Here is a 20,941-nt window from a genome sequence, read left to right as displayed (position 1 = left end):
AATCCCTGAAACATAACAGGATTAAACGAACATGTACCTTGTCACATATTCAGTGGAGTGGCAATCACAACCTTGGAGCATCTTGATAAACTCATCATCCATGCGCTCTACAGTGACCAGAGGACACCCACGGACTTTAAGAGGTTGATCCATATTCTAATTTGAGACAAACAGAAGGAAAGGTACTAGAGATCAAGTCACTGTGTAATACAACAGTGCATATTAAGTTTTTTTTTTGTCTTGATGCTATAAAATGAAGGGACAAGGAGAATTACTAAATCCCTGGATGGAATGGAAGCTAATTATCCATCACTGGCTAATCCCAGGCTCTACCATCTTGTTAGATTTCTAGACGGCTAACCAGTACCCATTTATACACCTTGGCAGAGGGAGATAACATGGTGTAAACTTTCTCGTCTGACAAACCTTATTCCAGAAACCTACAGCCTGTGTTGTTCCTGAAAGTCAGTCATTATGAGAAAAATATAAACTCAGGAACAGGCACGATAGACCCAGCACTTCCAAAGCCTGAAACAAATATACTTAAATGCAATTTTTGGTATAGTGGGGGGCACTGTGCCCTGGAACAATTTGCAAAAAGAGGCTAAGCTTGCCAAATTGCTTGAAGAATTCCACAGGGTGACAGCCTATCTATCTAATGCTGGACTATGCTATTCTCAAAACTGTGCAATGTAACAAAATTACCATTATTGTTAGTACATGTAGTCTATCCTTTTGTGGTGTAATATCACATAAAAGGTGACAATGGAGTGTTAAAAGTAATAAGTTATTTTTGTGGATCTTACCTCAACATTTTCGGATTCTTCTGAAATGTTTTCACCAACAGTCACTTCGCCTTGATTTTCAATCAAGATATCTAAGAGTTCGTCAATCTGCTTCAAACATCTGCAATAGAAGAACAGTTCATCCTGGTTGCATAGTTTGTTTAACCACCGTGTTTTAATTATTATTTCTTTAATTTTGATTAGTTGTCTTTACTGGTACACTGAACATGCAAACAAATACAAAAAAAAATATATACAGTCAACTCCCTTTATTGCAGACACTCTCAGGACCGCGAATATTGTCCTAATAGCGAGAGTCCGTAATAGCAGGAATTTGTTTCAGTCAAACGTCTGTAATTTATTTTTGACAGGGACATAGTTGCTTTCCGTATTATCGGGGTGTGCGTGATAGTGAGGTGTCCGTAAGGCAAGAGTTGACTGTACTTTGAAGTCTACTGGTTTAAGTGACACAAATTAACTTAAGGTAGATTTACTCATGGGCCATAGGCTACCTACACCCCACTGGATGGGAGGCCTGTCTATTGTTTGGTTCAGCAGACAACACAAGCATGAAAAAGATGAAACAGGTCTATCACAGGTTTACCGGTGTTCCTGACCAGCATTTTGTCAAAGTTTCCCATAATGTAAATGATGAATTTTCAACTTAACTTTGCATTGTTTGTTAAAGTGCTAAAGTGAACCCATGAACATCCTACTGAATGTTAACCCTAGTAAGGAAATAGGAGACCACATAAGGCAAGGAAAAAGAACTTTGACCTTTCCAGGAATCCAACCCACAAACTCTGGATTCTTTCAGTTGATAGTTTGGTGGTAACTAGTTATATATACCTGCCAACTCTCATGCATTATGTGTGAGTCTCACGCCTGGGGACTAGAGACATTGATCTCACGCATCAAGGAAAATTTCTCACGCCTGACTCACAAATCCGGACGAGTTGTTGTTGTTGTTGTTGTGTTGTTTCAGATTTGTTATGTATTATTTCTTTGCTCTTTATAACAATCGCAAAAGCTTTCAAATCTCTACAATCCGTTACAATCGTTAGTGTTCAAAGGTAGTCGGAGCATTGTCATTTATTTTCGGCAACGTTCGGAAGTCTTCGGAACACCGTCGGCAATCTTCGGAAGTGACTCGGACGTTTTCGGAAATCCCGGTCATGACGAGACAAAAATCTCACGCGTTTGACTCAGAAAAAGTTGGCAGGTATAGTTATATACACCAAGATATAGAGACAATGAGCTCAGGTTAAACTTACTCTTGCCACATCTCTGCTTTCATACACGTGGCAACATTTGGATTGTAGTCAAAGATGGATGAAATAATGTTGAAAAGAAGCTTCACTGTCATGCCAGAACCTGCAATAAAACAAATGTTATTATAATTAATCAACCTACAGTAGGGTAAGTTGCTTGACAGTAGTACTGACAAAGTCTGAAAATATAACTTACAACAGTTCTAAAAAATTAAACCTACCCAATTTGGCATTGTCTGAAATAACTCTCAGCTGTTTCAAGAATTCAATCTGATCTGTACGATCTGTACCCTGTGAAATTAAGAATGGAATCATTGTCACACAAAAGTTATTTCATGAAGGTTGCAGCAACAGATGGCTGCAATGACTCCAACAAAAGAAGTTGTCAGTGTTCCAAAAGTTGTCAGTGTTCCAGTTAAGAGAGGGGTCTTACCGTATTTATTCGTCTACAAGCCGAGCTTGGCTATAAGCCGAGACCCTAAACTTGTGAGACATGATAGTGGGCAAAAGCTTACAGAAAAAAATCGAAAAAATATCGGCTATAAGCCGAGACCAAGGTTTCTAAACAAAAAGTTACTTGAGCGTTCGTTCAAGAAACCTTTCCTCTCAGGAAACATGTTGAAAGTTATTGTTTAGAATAAAATCACACCTTTTAGAAACAATGAAAAGCTTTTTAATTGATTCTAACTGCACTATAAAGCAGAAAACTTAAAAACGAATGCCACCAGACTGATTTTTATCGTCACAAACTACCAACTGCTTACCGAAGCCAATAATCAATCGCTTGCCGTTATCATGCCGAAAGCACGCCGTTCATCGTACAATATGGCTTTCAAGCTTAAAGTTGTTGCAGAAGCGGAAGCAGTCGAGAACAACTCCGAGATTGCTCGAGAGTATGGACTTAGTGAGTCCATGGTCCGTCGTTGGCGCAGAGATCAGGCCAAACTCTTCAACGGTGAGCTGAAGATGTCGGCGAAACGTACAACTATGGGTCGCTTTACCCCAAAGTATCCTGAGCTAGACCAGCAGATATTGGAGTGGTTCACCGAGCAAAGAGATCAAGGTGAGTAAATGTTTGACGCTGATTTGTTTTGAAATTGTTTCAAAAGGAGCGTTAAATGAAGAATTGATAAAAAACGACAGGCACGTTCACAAGGATGAACCCACGTGAGTTTGTTTTTCAAAGCGTGGGAATTGACACTTCCCATTGGTCGGATTTGCTAATCGTCATAACAAATTAACAATGCTTGTCAGCTCAAAGTAAACAAACTCTCGAGTCGCTTGAATTTTATTCATTTACATGGTTTTTCATTTATTTTCATAGGTTTTGCTGTGAGTGGATTGATGCTACGCCTGAAGGCAAAAGAATTTTCAACTGATCCCGCATTCAAAGCTTCCCTTGGTTGGTATCAGAACTGGAAACGACGACACTCGGTGAGCTTGCGTGCGAAGACAACCCTAGCCCAGCGACTGCCAGAAGACATGGAGGAGAAAATTGTGCAGTTTCACCGCTTCATCATAGCAGCCAGGCAACGAGCTGGGTATCCTTTATCCAGAATCTACAACATGGATGAGACACCGATGCGCTTCGAACTTCCATCAACGCGTTCGCTGGAGTTCACCGGCAGCCGAACGGTTCCCATAAAAACCTGCGGAGCAGAAAAGCGGAGCTTCACTGTCACACTTGCCGTCGCTGCGGATGGAACAAAACTTCCACCCAAGGTCATCTTCAAAGGTGTCCGGTTTCCGAGAGATCTCGTCGTTCCAGATTCCCTCCGTGTTTCTTTCCACAAGAAAGGGTGGATGGATGAGTCAGGTGTGAAGGAGTGGATTCGCCAGTGTTTGCCGCGCACCCCTCGTAATGAACAGTCGCTGTTAGTGTGGGACTCATTCCGAGCTCACTTGACCGATGAAGTGAAAGAAGACCTCAACCGGCGGAAAATTGATGTAGCAGTTATCCCTGGAGGCCTGACCCCTGTTTTACAGCCGTTAGACAAGTGTTTGAACAAGCCGTTCAAGGACAATGTCCGAAGAAAGTACTTGGCCTGGATGATCAGCGGCCCGTTCGAGTATACTCCGGCTGGAAAGAAGAAGGCACCATCGAGAAATCTTGTACTTCGATGGGTGCATGAAGCATGGCGAGAGATTCCGGCGGAGATGGTTACTAAGTCCTTCAAGACCTGTGGAATCTCCAACTCTTTAGATGGAACTGAGGACGACGTCGTGTACACTGAAGAGGTGCAGGAAATCGACGACGATGAAGAAGACAACGAGTTCGACACGGAAAGTGAAGGCGAGAGCGATAGCGAGTAAACTGTTGGTCAGTTGAAAGCTCTTTAACAAACGGCTCCTTTAGGAGCCACCACATATGTGACCTTCTTTGGGAAAACGTACACTAACGATATTCCGTTAAACGTTAGAAAACTAACGGATAGCTAACGGATAGCTAACGGCTTTTCAGATGTTCTAACGGTTTGTCCTAACGCTCAAACGGTTTGTCCTAACGCTCAAACGGTTTGTCCTAACGCTCTAACGATTTGTCTTAATGCTCAAACGGTTTGTCCTAACGCTCTAACGATTTGTTCTAACGCTCTAACGATTTGTCCTAACGCTCAAAGTCAAACGGTTGATTCTAACGCTCAAATGATTATTCCGAACATTCTAACGCTTTTAGTGCAGGTTCGTTCTGACGCACTAACGGTTGGTCCGCCTAACGTTCTTACCTTGTTTTTAAGTTGTTCCTTATAGTTCACCCAAACGGTGCAAGCGGTCGATCGAAAAAAGTACGGAGTAAGGAAGTGTAAAATGGTGTTGCAAAGTCTTCTTGAGAACAGCTAATTGACTGAAGGCTTTTAACGTCGAAAGAGTTCACTGTGACGATTGTGAAAACCACCAATGATCAGGCGAATCGAGTCTTCTTCAGTCGGGCAAATCGACAACAACTACAGGTCGTCCCGTTTCTCCGGGAATATAATTATTTTTACACTGGCTAGAATAATTATTTCGAGCATGCACGTCGACCGCAGACTGTCATATTTAAAAGAAATTACATTGGGTGAATCCTTTGACTCTGGGTTAAGTTATAGGCACACTAGCCGGTTCTTTTCTCAGCCGATGAAAAATCTTCATGTTGGCTAGTGTGCAGTGAATTCAGACAAGTCTGCGACAAGATGGGGGCTTAAATTGTCCAGCGATATCTGACAACGCGTCGTTGTAGATCTCAAAATCTGTTGTCGGGCCTTGTCGGCTAGTGTGCGGCGGACCAAGACAATTGATTCTTATTTTTGACTCCGATTCTACAACCAAAAAAATCGGCTAGTGTGCAGCGGCCTTTCGGATTCTGTTTTCGAACTTCTGGTAAACAATTTTATGCAAATTTTCGATGAAATTTGATCCACCGGGAATACATGTCAAATGAAGGCAGTGAAGCGTTTCGTGACGACCATTTACTTGTCTTAGCAATGTTTATCAACTGAGCTGTAACAAATTTTGGTTTTCTTTGCTGTCCGAAAATAGCCATGAGTTCTCCTGCTTCTTCTTTGAGCATTAGTGATTATAAAAATAAAAGATGTCCCGATGTCAATATTGAATCATTACTCTCCGAACTGGAGATGGATGGTGGGGGACATTTGCAGCTCAGTCAATATCTACCACTAATGATGAGGTCAAAAATTAATTTTAGTCTTCGTGTGTACTTCATGGAATCTTTTATTTCTTAAACTTTCTGGAATTACATTCTTTCTGCTAAAAAAAATCCTAAACAATCCTAAATCCTAAATAAATCCTAAAAAATTATGTTTACAAAGTTCTTTTCGTAATGTCTCTCCTCAGTTTGCCCTTTTTGCGAATTTAAGGGCACGACATCTATCATTAATTTTAGCCTTGATGTATTTCCAAAGTTTCTCTTTTTCAGCCGCACATTCAACGGCAAACTTACTAAAAACCAAAACTTTCAAAGAATTCAGCCTGTTGCTGTCTAGAGGTTGTTTGCCATGGGTGCCGTCGGTGTTGCTGCTGATAAGTTCTTCGTCAGTGAAGAAGTACGGAAGAAGCTTCACTGCACATCTGTGCCTCTTGGTTTCTTGCTGAAGCGCTGCCTGTACGCCTGGCACCTTTCTGGGAGTAACACAAGTCCGAATCACATCTTCGGCCACCGGGATTTCATCTCTGCTGTCCTTGCCGTTGGTGTCAATGGTTACCGTTATGGGCGCTGAAGGTCTTTCTGGTGTAGCTGGAAGGCTGGCTTCGATTTCGTCGCTTCGCAAAGTTGCAATTGTCTCCATGTCGATCGTCAACAGATCTTGATTCGACGACATACACGAAGAGTTGAAGTTCTCTTCACTCCTGAACTGAAAAAAGAAGAAAAAAATCGTAACTAATTTGTTTCTCGTTTTCAAACAGTGTTGTCAGAGTTTCCATCGGTTGCAATTACAGGGCTTTTAACAACTTTCTATGCCAGGTTCACTGAAAAATGTTGCTGGATTTATAAAAGGTGTGTGTGTGCGCGTGTGCGCAATGTTTCTTAGTATTATCAGTCATTCAACTTACCACCGTCTCTAAAGATTCTAGCCGCTGCTCGATTCGCGACAATCTGCGCACCATGTTCTCTTCCAATGAGACAAGGGAGTCTTCGAATTTGTCCATCACCTGGTGGCCAAGAAAAAAATGTAATTAGTTGTATTCTTAATACTTTAACAGATTTACAGAAACAATGTAAACTGGCAGTGGTACTTAATTTAAACATTTATGTCTTTCATTCAGAACCCACTGCTTTGTGCTTACCTTAAAAAGACGTTCGCTATCTAGGATCCTATTCTTCAAAAGGTCACATTCTCTAGTTTTTGCCTCGAGCTCCTTCTTTATCATGTTGATATCGTCTGGAGAATCAATTTCGTCCTTGCTGATGCTGCCTGGGGAATCAATTTCTTTCAAAGAAAGCCTCTGTTTTTTGGCCGCGCCTGCTCGGCGATTGGTTGCCCACTCTTCTTCCCTCTTTCTTTGTTCTAGCAGAAATTCTTGATATGGGTCTCCTGATCGTGCGACTGTATTTTCCTGGAGAACAACACAACAACAACGATTTAGTGTACTTTACAAAGCTCCCGTTAATGCTGTCAATAAGGAATTTCGGTCACTAAGAGTTGAATACAATCATTTTTTTTCAATGACTCCGGTCGGCTAGTAAATTTGAATTATGGTCGGTTCGCAAACGCCCAAAAATGCAGTAGAACCCCGGTAACTCGAACCCATTTAAGCTGAGGCTTTCGGGTCAAAACAAAAAGTTGTCAACATATTAAAGAAAGAATTGGAACGCCTTGAGATGTGAACATTATGAATTTGTTCTCAGCTACTGGAGAACGCTTTAGTTAAAGCAGTTTAAATACATGTATACTGTATTTTTGTAGGCAGGCGTTCCAAGGTGCAATGGATACATATTTTCATTCATTGTAGCACTGTTAATTGTTTTCTCTGTGACAGCTTAACAGGCAGTGCAAGGGAAACAAAATTTGGTTCGAGTTAGCGAGGAATTCGAGTTATCCGAGTTCGAGTTATCCGAGTTAATTGTTTTCTCTGTGACAGCTTAACAGGCAGTGCAAGGGAAACAAAATTTGGTTCGAGTCAGCGAGGAATTCGAGTTATCCGAGTTCGAGTTATCCGAGTTAATTGTTTTCTCTGTGACAGCTTAACAGGCAGTGCAAGGGAAACAAAATTTTGTTCGAGTTAGCGAGGAATTCGAGTTATCCGAGTTCGAGTTATCCGAGTAAAATTGACTGAAAAGTAGAGTCAAATCCAACAGAAACGGGACTGAGCTCGAGTTAGCGGAGAGTTCGAGTTATCCGAGTTCGAGTTACCGGGGTTCCACTGTAGTAGATAATTTAAGTTCGCATCGTTTGTTCTTTTTAAAGGATACATATCATTAAGGTCTTGAAACAATATCCTATTGAAGTTGGAAAAGTCTCACCTTCTTTGCAAAGTGCCGGGCAATTAAGCGACTTTAATTATGCTTATTGAATAAAAGATTGAGTTGTGCTTAAAAGGTTTGGACTATGCAGACGTCTTGCTAGTAAGTTTTCATCACTAAGCCAGTTTGCCAAAAAAAAGTTCGTAACTACAATTTTTTTAGAAAAGGAAAACAGTAACAATAATTTACCTGTGCAGATGATGGTTTTATGGAGCTGTCCTTTGTCTTTGCTGCCTTCTTCTTAGAGGTAGATTTCTCCTGAAATAAAACGAATTATTGGATTTTAGTTAAGTTGGGTCGGTTAAGTAAAATCAACAAACGGACTACCAAACTCCGTTGCATGTCATTATTATGCCAAAATAATAATCAATAATAAACTTAACACTACTAAATGGAATAATTGACTACTCTGTATGAAATAAGAGCCCGATCCAAGTATACTGTAGTTGGAAGACCATGATCAAGGTAAAAAATCAAACAAGAAATTGTTAAAAAGTCAGTTACAATATTTACCTGTTCCTTACTCAAATCTACCAGTTCGTCTGTCGCGGCAGATGAAGGCTTCGTGGTTTTATCCTTCGACGTTACCACCTTTTCCTTGGAAGTACTTTTCTCCTGAAAGAAAGCGAATTATAAGATTTCAGTTCATGAGCAAGACTTAATGGTAGTTCCAAGTAAAATAAAATTAAGGGGCAACTAAACTCCAGTGCGATCTCAAATCAATAGAAAATAGAGACGTCAGTAAATAGAACGTGAACCCGACGCATCTAATCCAATCGAACACTAATCGTTCTATTGGGTTCGGTAATCGAAAATAATCAAACTCACAATAAAATTTGGTCCATCGAACACAATCCAACGTTCGATTACCGAAAAACCGGATTAAAGCTCATTAATAGCACAACGAGACTGACAGAATTATAAGATTTCAGTTCGTGAGCAAGACTTAACGGTAGTTCCAAGTTAAATAAAATTAAGGGACAACTAAACTCCAGCGCGATCTCAAGTCAAAAGAAAATAGAGACGTCAGTAAATAGAACGCCATAATCCCGGACGTAATCGTGTGAACCCGACGCATCTAATCTAATCGAACACTAATCGTTCGATTGGGTTCGGTAATCGAAAATAATCGAACTCACAATAAAATTTGGTCCATCGAACACAATCCAACGTTCGATTACCGAAAAACCGGATCAGAGCTCATTAACAGCACAGATAGCGAGACTGACAGAATTATAAGATTTCACTTCATGAGCAAGACTTAATGGTAGTTCCAAGTTAAATAAAATTAAGGGACAACTAAACTCCAGCGCGATCTCAAATCAATAGAAAATAGAGACGTCAGTAAATAGAACGCCATAATCCCGGACATAATCGCGGGAAATCGGCGTATCTAATCCAATCAAACACTAATCGTTCGATTGGGTTCGGTAATCGAGCATAATCGAACTCACAATAAAATTTGGTCCATCGAACACAATCCAACGTTTGATTGCTGAACGGTCGAAAATCGTACTCAATCGAACAATCGATTACTGAACTCCTGCTTGGACGCGTTTCTGTTTATTTCATTCAGTAAAGTTGATTATGATTATTCCTGCGTCTTTTACTTATTTTCAGGTGTCAAGAGATGGATTCCGAACGAAATCAGATCGGATTGAGTTTCGATTGCCTTCGATTGGTTCGATAATCGAATTCACAGCAAAAGTAGATGTTCGATTTTGTTCGATTACCAACTCAATTGAACGATTGGTGTTCGATTGAGTTCGATTAGATACTGAGTGTACGTCGGGCGTAAATGAACGCCGGAAAAACCGGATTAGAGCTTAACAGCACAGATAACGATACTTACAGAACGTGATCTCTTCTTTGGTGGTTCGTTCGGCAGTTGGCTTGATTCATGACACTCGAACTCACTCTCGTCATCTAATGGAGCAGTTTTCTTCAAATTCTGTTCCGACCATAACAGATCCTTCTCATTTAGTTCGTCGCCACTATCTACAACCAGAAAAGAACAATAACATGTTAAGCCAAGATATCTGGAAGAAGAGTAAACATTGCAACTGAGTAGCACAATTAACTACTTAGCTTACTTACCACTTAGAGCGATGATTTTAGCTTCCACTGTTTCCCCTTGCCAATTTACTGTCACCATTCCTCCAATAACAGCTTCGTCTTTTTGCAAGATAATTTTGGTTGGGCCGATTCCAGTCATGTTTTCTTCGGGAAAGTAGAAAAGAGCTTTCGACGGCAACTGATTAGTCTCGCGCAACAATTTTCTGAGAGACATTCTATTCTGTACAAAACAGCAGGTAAACATGATTTGATCATTTGGAAGAGGTCCTTTTATTCTGTTCGAATGGATTGCTATTGTCAGTGAAGGATCGAAAATCCCAGAAATTCATTGGCCACTGCACTTCCTTTGTTGACATTGAATTACAATCCCATGTATTTTATTGGCTGTGTTACATGCAGACTATTTTTTTGTGTCAAAGTAAAAATCCCATTGGCTGGTAAGTTTTCCATTGTTCTAGTGAGATGAGTTTGCAGCTAGAGCTCTGCTCTTTTACATTGCCAAAACAATCTTTTGTTACCGCTCACACGCGCAAGAAACAGCGAAAATGAGAAAAGCAGATATACAGTAGTATGTAAATTGCACATTCACTATTAAGTCCGAAATCGAGCTCAACATAATAAAGGTTGCGTTATTGCATATTCAATATTGCTCGTTCTGTTTCCTACCTTAAGAAATCAGTCTTTTGCGGTAGAGGCTGTCTTTTACCCATGAGCGCGTGACGAAATAACTCTCATCACAGTTATCATGATTGCAATTTTTTTAAGGGATTTGAACCCGTGCCTCTGCGTTTGCGCTGCAGTACCCTACCACAGTTCATAGTATTCTCAAAAAAGAGAACAGTTTACTGTCTGAATTAAAGATTTATACTAAATAGAACCAGAGATGTATTTTTTTTTTGTTATTGTCCGAGAAGTAAACATTGTGTGAGCGAGGCCATAAGCTCGTTCTTTTCTGTTTTCACATATGCAAATTATTGGCCTCAAGTCCCACTCCTTTTGTCAAAGAAGATACGTCTCCATGACAACAACAACAACGAGATCGCTTATGCGAAACCAGCTTACGAGCAAGCTCATTCAAAACGGTTTTACGAACACAACGCTATGTCTGATGTTAATAACGGAGAGAAAGAAACTTGCGATGAATTACTCAACAAACTCAAGAAATTTCTTCAAGATGGTTGCGGATGTACTCTCGGTCCGAAGAACGGGCCATGTTGTCGACAGTTTTCAGAAGAAACAGCCCTGTTTAATTTAAACAACTGCCTTGAACTGTCAAGTTTAGAGCTTGATTTGGTTATCTTAACAAGTATCCAGGCGTTCACTAGAAGTGAGTCTATTGGTGGCAAGAGAAGTCCTCGATGTACATTCTACTACCAATCTAAACCAATTTGCAAGGAAATGTTTTTGCACTTTTATGGCATAAGCTACTCGCGATTCCGACGCCTAAAGGAACACTACGAACAGCACGGTATTTCTCCGCGTCAACATGGGAACACGAAACGACTCCCGGAAAACACAATTCCTCAGGAAACCATCGAAAACGTTCATTCATTTCTAGCAAACTATGTGGAAGAAAACGCCATTGTTTTGCCCGGCAGGATACCTGGATTCAAAAGTGACGACGTGAAGGTGCTTTCGTCAAGTGAAACAAAGATAGGTGTTTGGCGTGTGTATGAGAAAGCCTGCCAAACTTCGAACAAACGAGCAGTCAGCTACCCCAAATTTCATCAAATTTGGGGACAATGTTATCCGAATGTTGTAGTTTCAAAGCCAATGACAGATCTCTGTATTACTTGTCAACAGAACACAAACAAACTCCAACGTGCCGCCAACCTTACGGAACGCGAAAAAGCAGAATTGATCAAGGATCATCAGGATCACATTAATTGCGCTCAATCTGAAAGAGAATTCTACAGGAATTCTTGTGCAAACTCACAGAAAACATTAGAAAACATCGAAGACAATGCATTATTGAATCGCACAAACCGGAACGCTTGTTCAATGAAGGGGACAATGCACTACTCTTTTGACTTCGCTCAGCAAGTGCACATCCCAAGCAACCCGATGCAACCGGGACCTATATATTTTAAAACTCCCCGAAAATGCGGAATATTTGGAGTGATGTGCGAGGCAATCCCACAGCAAGTCAACTTCTTGATCGACGAGGCTGTTACCGCTGGTAAAGGAGCGAATGCAACTATAAGCTACGTCCATTACTATTTTGCACATCATGGACTCGGGGAGACCGACGCGCATCTCAACGCTGACAACTGCGCGGGTCAGAACAAAAACAATTACTTTGTATGGTACTTAGCCTGGAGAGTTATGATGCACCTCCATGATTCAATCCTCTACTCGTTTCTTGTTGCTGGCCACACTAAATTTAGTCCAGATCGTTGCTTTGGGATGATTAAAAAATCATACAAAGCCACCTACGTATCTTCTATTTACGAGCTGGCGCGCCTTGTCGAAAACTCAAGCAGCATTGGTGTTAATAAGGCACAGCTTGTGGGAACTCATGATGGCAGAGTCATAGTTACAGTGTTCGACTGGGCATCCTTTCTGGAACCGTACTTCAAGAGAATCCCCAATATAAAGAAGTACCACCACTTCCGATTTTCAAAGGACAGTCCAGGAATGGTTTTCTGCAAAGAGTTCGTCACAAGTCCCGAACAACCTTTTATGTTGTTAAAAGATCAAGCGAATCTCCCTCCTTCTGTTATCCAAACTACGATCAGCCCCGATGGTCTCTCGCAAGAGCGCAAGAATTACTTATTCAGGGAGATACGCCAGTTTTGCAAGCCCGGTACAGAAGACTTAGTGGCACCCGCACCTTGAACTGTGTGAATTGATGACGACCTTTCAATTAAGCTTTATTATGACCAATTATTTTTAGGTATCAAAGAAGATTGATGTAACTAATTAAAAATTGTAGTATAGAGTTTAATTCATCTTTCATGCACAAACTGTAACAATTCACATTAAAATTCAATGTTGATTTTAATTTCATGTCAGTTATTACGTCTGAATGTAAACAAACTAATTTACGAAGATAACGATCGCGAAGCGCGACCGAACCAAAGTACTCGTAAAGTGCGCGAGCTTCTGTTCTTACAATGCATTTTTAATATAACTAAAATTTTGCGACGCCGGAAAATAAAAATGGAAAACCCGAGAAATCAAAGGCAATTCCGTACTGTGCTCCCCACTCATATGAAAAGTGCAAGTTCACCGAGTTTGGCCCAACGCTAGTGGTTACCAAGACAACGCTGTCAAAAAAGTCAGTTGTGTTGTGTTACCCGTCACGCGCGATGGATTGATCGAATGCAAAACAAGCTTCGCGGGTGAGTAGGTCGGTGAAAACAATAAGCGAAAGCAGAAATGCATGTGGAATGGTTTTCAGTGTCGGGTTTTTTTCGCCACAGCAACGGAATATTTTCTCTCCGCATTTCGTGTTTAACCCCACAAAAATAATTGTTGTTGTCAATTTAAACATAAACAAGCGCACATCAAAGAGTAACAAAATGCTGAATTTTCGGTTGATTTGCATACAACATGCATTCGAATGTTCGCAGCTTTAGTGTTTACCGGTAACCAGCGATACTTCTTGTCGTTTTAATGGATGCTAACATTGTTTTTCATACGGATGGCGCTTACGGAATGTGCCGGGCTGCTCGTTTAGTAAAATGGATGTTAAAATTATTTTTCTTAATGGATAACACTTGCCGTTTAATTCTTGAACGGATAGTACTCGTCATTGCGCGAGGTTCTATTGTGGACCTTAAAGTGATTGCGACTGTTTCATTTCCTCTTCAAGGCGCCTGTTACATCCGTTCACTGACTGTAATTCTTGTCTAAAACATCGGTTACAAGATCTTACAAAAGTAAGGATTTGATTGTTCTTTTAAAGCGATGGTCTTACAATTCTCCAAAATGAAGCCAGTCTCCGTTGAAACTTCTTTCTAACAGAGTATGCCGATAGATCGTACGTTAGTTTTCTGGCTGAAAGGACTCGTGCTCCAACAGGTAAAGATCAGGATACTAACGGATCACGGACACGACTAACTAACAGACTAACGGACTGCAAAACGCCTCTAACGGATAGAACTAACGTTCTAACGGATACATCTAACGTTCTAACGGATACATCTAACGCTCTAACGGATTCAACTAACGCTCTAACGGATTCAACTAACGCTCTAACGGTTACGGATTAGATGCTAACGGATTGACTAACGCCTCTAACGCTTTTCATTAATTTATCTAACGGATGACTAACGGATAGCTAACGGCCTAGACCGTTTAACGGAATATCGTTAGTGTACGTTTTTCCAAAGAAGGTCACATATATAAAAGTCAATGACCAACTTCAATTTGTTTTTTCATATATTTCTGTATGCAGTACTATCTTGGCTTATAGACAAATAAATCTATGTTTCCCATGAATTTGCTGTTTCAGAAAAATTTTGTTTGGAAAAACACTCGGCTATAAGCCGAGGACCCTTCTCTAGTTCAAATTTTCGAGATTTTGGTAAAGTTTTGTGAAAAAATTGCTCGGCTTGTAGACGAATAAATACGGTAAGTTGAAAACCTGCGAAAGCTTGCTTCTTGACCCAACAAAATGAATGAGAAACTTTAGAAGAATTAGAGAGAACCAGAGCTATATATTGACCTAGAAAATTCTTCATTGAATACCATGACTTTCAAAGTTAACTGGAAGACTGAGTTGTGGTATAATAGAGCTAGCCGTTCTCCCTTATGAACCACGGGAGCACCAAGAACTGACAGAAAAAAATAGGTACGCATTGCGTACATATGGGTAGTGCTGTGCACATGCTACAGACCTGTTTGTTTACAGATACTCACTCACTCAATCACTCTTACATTCCTGACGACATGGTATTTAGGGCACTATACAGCGCACTACCCACAAGCTTTTCCTCAAGCATTAGTGATGAAATAAACTGTTGGCGTGTTAAAAGAGTCTGGAATGTGTGATGTATGAATTCTCTGGTGGGAGAGAAGATACTAAGCTCAAGCTATAAATAAGGGATTTTGGGATGATCTGAGGGCAATTGTGTGAGAAGAATAGCAGTCAGCTAGCAGTGAAGGAAACATTGCTTTAGATAAAGCAGGTTAAACAAGAGCTACATCATCATCATCATCATCAACCATGGACCAAGCTCTGACGGCACGGACTTGAGTCACCACTGAACACAAGCCTGCATGAACCAGACAAGAGCTACTCCCTGAGCACTGAGAAAATGCTAAAAAAAATCAGTTTGACTTTACAATGTTCTTCCACCGCTGCAAATGATCCTACAGTACAACCCCCACCCCCCCCCCCCCTTCCAAGCTTGGCTTGTGTGCTTTTCATGATTTCTCGTTTATGAGCCTTGCTGTCTACTGACCTTTTTGCCTCGGGCAGAGAGGATCTCGTGTAGTTTTTTCAATACAACTGGATGAGTGATTTCTGTGTCTTTTGGGAAGAGCTGCTTGGCTTTATCCTGAAGAATCAAATACACTTCCAGTCACTAAATAAATTAAAATTAGATCATTGTTTCATACATATTGTTTTGTCACAGTTGTACTTCCAAACTTATTGGCTCGCTTACTACAAAGGACTCACTAAATACCAGGGCGTTTTAGAAAGATGTCTGTCGTGATCAATTTTCTCTGACAAAGAGCTAACACTCAAAACGCCAGCACTCAAATCTCTTTATGGTGGCCAATTTGCCTTAAGTTATAAAGATTATCTGTTGATAAACCAAACATTTGATGCAGCATTACAGTTTTCTTTAGAAACCAATCCCCTTATCCATGAGATCTGAGGGGCTTATTTGAAATTTTAGAATTTTCTGGTAGAGCATGCAAGACCTGGATCCCCCTGGTGGGAGGGGCCTTAGCACACCTTCGTTGACCCAGCGGCGGCAACCACCTACTGTACTCTACTAGCGAATGCCACCTAGTTTAACATAACATAACATTAAAACTTTATTTATCCACGGTGGTAATTAAAGCTACACGTAGAAAGCTTATGGGGTCGTGCCAAAAAGACAAAAAAGAAAAATACAAAACTAAAATAAATTTCAAAATTTCCTGACCCTCGCTCTACAACTTGATCTATATCTCAGATAAATACAAAATCTAATCATAAGTATAAAAAATCTTGTGTCCATATGTTATATGGTGGAAGGCGATTCGGCTGAAAAGTTCAGTTCTCTAAGATCTGATGATTGCCATGCCTTCTTCGTGAAGGCCTTGATTCCTGTGCCATTTGCAAGGAGTGAGATGACAGCACCTCGGTACACGATAGAGTTTTTCATATAGTAGCTATTAGAAAAAGGAATGGCTTAATTTTAAAACTTATTGAAGTCCCTGTTAAAGCCCAATATCAACATACAGATTCTCCCCACTGCTCTCCATACATTTCTTATGGTACCAGTTAGGAGAACTTGTTTGAACATCAAGACACATACCACAGCTGACATAGAACTACCCTTGACTTCAGTCCATCCAGTATCATCATCGTCTTCTCCTTCTCTGGTTTTCAATTTAGTTGTTGGCTTTTTTTCTTTCATCTTCCTTTTCTGCTTTACTTTGTCCTCTGGACCTTTGTCTCTTTGTAAAGGAGCACAATCAGAGAGATGAGCACAAAGCAATACAAAGTAGCCCATACGTGCAATTTGACTTCCGAATGCTCACCGAGATATGATAATAAATTTTATTAGTGTGCACTTCCTTTCTCACCCGAATAGCATTCAACACCCCGGCCATTTTCTTATTAGAGTTTTTAATTCTCGGCATGATGTACACTCAGCTGGCTGGAGACGTTACGTGATGGGAATCCCTTCTATTTTTTTCATACTACATGTAATTAGCTTCAAAGTAGGATGGTACCGCCAAAAAATAACTGGGTCAAGTCACCTTAATTAGGCTTTGAACAACTGGGCACTGATGTTGTAATGTGTAACTGTTTGAAGCAAAACATCATCACCAAGACAGATATTCTTGGTGCAGACAAAACATGTTTCATGGTTCCTGTTGCATACTTAATTCCCCCCTGAAAGGCATGGCATTGCTCTCGCAGGGTCTACATGTATGCTTACGGTTTCTTAATTACCATGAATCAATTAAAATTTATATACTGATCCTAGACAACATTCAAACAAACAGTTTACTTCTTAATGAACATCCAAGCTTTCCATTGCGTTGTATCTCCCTCATCACCAATATCACTATCACCGGACGTCTCGGTGTCACTGCTCTGCCAGTCGCTGTCATCATCATCATCATCATCTTCATTTGCAATCTGAATATGAGCCAACAATATCACAATGTGAGGACAATATTAAAACAACATAAAAAAAACATTGGACTGTGATTAACATATTAAAGCGCCTAGCGAGATAATTTAACTATAAACTTCCCTTTAATAAAGAAATTAAATACAAAATTTGTATTTAGTCTTGAAGTGAATGTTTATTTTAGCACTATGGTGGCTGGAGGTTTCAGCTTGTAGTGCGTGGAAAATTAGGCTATTAGATTGTTTATTAGTTTTGGACCTGCCTACAACTTGTCCGATCAGCTCTTGCCATTAATACAGTAAATAGCGCTGGGGAGATAAGTAAGGCTTTATGGGCATGCTATGGGAGTCATCTGGGTATGGTACAGTAAAAAAGTAATAAAAGTAAATTTATTTGTAAATGGTTATATTTAAAGCTAGAAGCTTGTGGGGCCATGCAATCAGACAAACCTCAGATGGCTTGATAAGTTTGCCCTTGTCAGCTGAAATCTTCTTTCTGTTAAAGTCATTGGCTCCTGAGAAATCACCACCTTCATCGTCATCATCATCATCATCATCTGAAGCTGTAGTTCACAATAAATAAATAAATTAATAACAGTACTTGACAATAAGCTGCCACACACCACATGCTTCCATGAATTATGTGCCAATTAATTCAAAACTTCAACATCCCCCAGCTTGCCCATCCCCCACCCCCTGTGCTGTTTATTATGCTGTACAAGGTAGTTCTAACTTTTGAGTCTGTTCACAAAATCTCAAAGTGTTAGCATTCAATCAAATGCAGCTATAATTATCTACTAAGCAGTATGTTCCTGTGATACTGTAAATTGTGCTGTGTAACATGGCACTAACTTATAAATTTTACTGAATTTTTTCTTAATAAGAGAAACCATTCAAATGAAAGCTATTCATTAGCACTTTCTGTCAACAGTGCTAGTTATTTATAGTCTTTTAATTTTGGAAAGTGGGAATTTTTTGAAAAGTTTACTTTGTATAATATACCTGAATCCTCTTGGCCTGATTCTCCAGAGGCTACTGGGTTCTGTTGAAACAATTTTTAAAAATGGCAGTAACACCATGTAATATTGTTAATGGTTTTTACAAACCTTCTAAAATTGTTGTGATAAAATGAGTGTCCCTTTCCTCTCCATATACTATAACATTACAAAGTTAAGCTTGAGCTATTTGTAAACTGTAATTAATTCTTGTAAATTAGTCTTCTCACTACCCGCCTAGATTAGCTCTAGCTACTTGTGGGTTAGTGTTGTCTTTGAATTTTATGTTAAACATTTTTGAATAAACATGAAACTTGAACTTGAAACTTGTGGAGAAATAATAATAATTGAAGGTCTGAGAGCATAACCGACTTATGTCGAATTTTAGCGCTGCTTTCGGTTTCGCAATTTTGGCTCTCCCTGGTTTGGAAAACATTTCGCGGTTTTACAATCGTGGACAAAACTCCTTGAGAAAACCAAACACGAACAGAACAAAAACCACTTCCTTACTTCTCCCTCCCACCCCCTCCCCCTATGCAATGACAACCGAACACAGACAGCCAAAAAACCACTCACTTACTGTTTCTCCCTTCATAATTCTACCACAGTTACTTCTCCCTCCCCCCCCCCCCCCTCCCCCTTATGCAATGTTGATGTGGGAAGCGATGCTTGCCAGGAAACTGTTCGTGACCCAAAAGACAACATTGAGTCGGGGGGGGGGGGGAGGGGGATTTGGTAGTTTGCTTGTCTACAAGTGAACGCGCTTGGAAGGCAAATTTTTTTATAGGTTTTGTCCACGTCAGACTCGTTTTCCAAATTATCAGTAGGCTACAAGTTTCCACTGTCCACGAGCCGTGTTTAGTCGCATCAGTTGTTGTTGCTATAAGTAACGTTTGAGATGATATCATGGTTTGCTTTTGCGGGTTGTAACAAGCCCAAAATAGATCAAGGCAGTCGGGATAAACAACTTGCGTATCGTACTGGCTAGTTGCTTTCGCTTTTGTTTGGTGAAGTTTGTAAACGCACGACATCTATGGATCTTTTGAAAAGTTACGAAATTGACGAATGCAGTTCACAGGAACTGGTGGAAATGTTGTCCAAAGAATCCCTCCTTGGTAGTGATGACTGTGCCGTGGCGAATTTTTCAATTCGATTATCAAATCCCGCGGGAGCATCAGAGACAAATCCCGCCATATACAAGGTGTTTTGCAAGCCTTAGTTGTGGTTTGCCAGGCTTGAAATTCGGTATGTAACGATTAACTTGACAATTTCAAGGCAATGATTCAATAAAAGTACGATTAACAGAGATTTTCAACGGTTAACACCGACTGGTCGTAAAAAGAATAGATAGTCTTTACCTTTTAATACTGAACTGCCGTTAATCGTTGTTAATCGTTGTTAATCGTTGAAATGGCTACATGTCTTCCTGTTAATCGTGTAGAATGCTAGTATTTTGCGTTATCAAGAGTGATATGTCGACAAACGGGACAAAGCTGGATTTTACGCCAAGAAATGGACACATTTTCTCTTGGAGAATGTAACTGTTTACATTTGGGACATTCCTGTCACGTACGTAGTAGTTTGTAACAGAATCAAATAAAAGCGTGACAGCATTCTTTTCGTTGCTCCCGCGAAAAACACCGCTTTCGTGTGCCGTGTTTCAAAGACAACGAGTGTATATTGAATACAAGTATTTAATCCTCAGTGCATTGTCCTTTTGGTCATCCAGTGTCTATAATGTTACCGATATATCTTTACAAGATGGTAAAATTTCTCAATGGCATTAATACGAAACACAAAGCGGCGTGAAAAAATACTGGACAATGGTTTTCAATCGAATTGCAGTACACATGCAAAAGTTTGGACAAATCCGAGCTACATCGAAAAACGGGCTGAAATTCGACATAGGTCGGTTATGCTCGCAGCCCTTCAATTGATATGATAGCATACAATGATATTTAACTTGAAATGACACTGACTTATAATATGATTTTCCAACATTGAATAACAATAATAATAGACAAAAAGCAGATTTGAGAATGTGTACTCATTTGCAATGGATTAAATTTTACATCTTAAAGGAAAAATTATTAAAAAAATAAGTACATACTAGCCATAAAAAGGGAACCAGCGTTTTTTGAAATTGCAATCTCTGCACCTTATCATCACGACCCCTTTTTCATTTACTTATTCATCTTTTTTACAGAAGAAAAGCTACTTGTGTAATTAGCCAGCCAGTATATTTTAACACTTCATGTAATACTTATTTAGTACAGTCACAACTCACCTCACGGTATTTTAATATCTCCTCTTCAAAATCTTTATTGTATTTTCTCAACTTCTGTCTCAGTGTAGCCAAAGCCTGTTAAAAGTGAAAAAAGAATAGAATACAAATAGCTTAAGAGATTGCCATAGGAACACCAAGTAAAAACAGCATGGTTTTAAATGCATTCTTAACATTTTTTCACAAAACCAGAGTCAATGCTCAATCAATTTTGGTGTGGCTCGTATGATTAAACCTAAATAACGGAACAAATTTTAACATTTTG

At 39.9% G+C, this 20,941-nt stretch overlaps 3 protein-coding genes and 1 long non-coding RNA gene across 4 annotated transcripts in view; 1 reads left to right on the top strand and 3 right to left on the bottom strand.

Annotated features, from left to right (window-relative positions):
- LOC146458925 (uncharacterized) overlaps positions 1-20,941 on the bottom strand; it is an 88,541-nt gene that overhangs the window by 43,862 nt on the left and 23,738 nt on the right. The gene's annotated exons all lie outside the window — the stretch shown is intronic.
- The window catches only part of LOC146458929 (eukaryotic translation initiation factor 3 subunit C-like), a 40,921-nt gene that overhangs the window by 14,496 nt on the left and 5,484 nt on the right, over positions 1-20,941 (bottom strand). Inside the window, exons 6-15 of the mRNA XM_085090118.1 lie at positions 20,680-20,754; positions 18,400-18,439; positions 17,848-17,960; positions 17,273-17,403; positions 16,571-16,712; positions 15,503-15,598; positions 2,278-2,347; positions 2,060-2,159; positions 807-906; positions 38-156 (exon numbers count right to left, since the gene is read on the bottom strand). Coding sequence (XP_084946244.1) covers positions 38-156; positions 807-906; positions 2,060-2,159; positions 2,278-2,347; positions 15,503-15,598; positions 16,571-16,712; positions 17,273-17,403; positions 17,848-17,960; positions 18,400-18,439; positions 20,680-20,754 — 986 coding nt within the window. The remainder of the gene's footprint in view (positions 1-37; positions 157-806; positions 907-2,059; positions 2,160-2,277; positions 2,348-15,502; positions 15,599-16,570; positions 16,713-17,272; positions 17,404-17,847; positions 17,961-18,399; positions 18,440-20,679; positions 20,755-20,941) is intronic.
- Positions 5,685-10,894, bottom strand: LOC146458931 (uncharacterized). The gene is made up of 7 exons (XM_085090136.1): positions 10,113-10,894; positions 9,868-10,013; positions 8,529-8,630; positions 8,205-8,273; positions 6,839-7,108; positions 6,605-6,703; positions 5,685-6,405 (listed from the first exon to the last, which is right to left on the bottom strand). The coding sequence occupies exons 1-7, from the start codon at positions 10,333-10,335 to the stop codon at positions 5,884-5,886; spliced, it is 1,431 nt and encodes a 476-aa protein (XP_084946262.1). The 5' UTR covers positions 10,336-10,894; the 3' UTR covers positions 5,685-5,883.
- LOC146458930 (uncharacterized) lies at positions 11,187-13,095 on the top strand. The gene has a single exon (XM_085090135.1). The coding sequence runs from the start codon at positions 11,193-11,195 to the stop codon at positions 12,927-12,929; it is 1,737 nt and encodes a 578-aa protein (XP_084946261.1). The 5' UTR covers positions 11,187-11,192; the 3' UTR covers positions 12,930-13,095.

The sequence above is a fragment of the Pavona decussata genome, unplaced genomic scaffold (assembly GCF_977016875.1).
Source record: "Pavona decussata unplaced genomic scaffold, jaPavDecu1.1 SCAFFOLD_225, whole genome shotgun sequence".
Lineage (NCBI taxonomy): Eukaryota > Metazoa > Cnidaria > Anthozoa > Scleractinia > Agariciidae > Pavona > Pavona decussata.
Note: the sequence above shows the minus strand (reverse complement) of the source record. Positions and strands in the feature narration are given on the sequence as shown.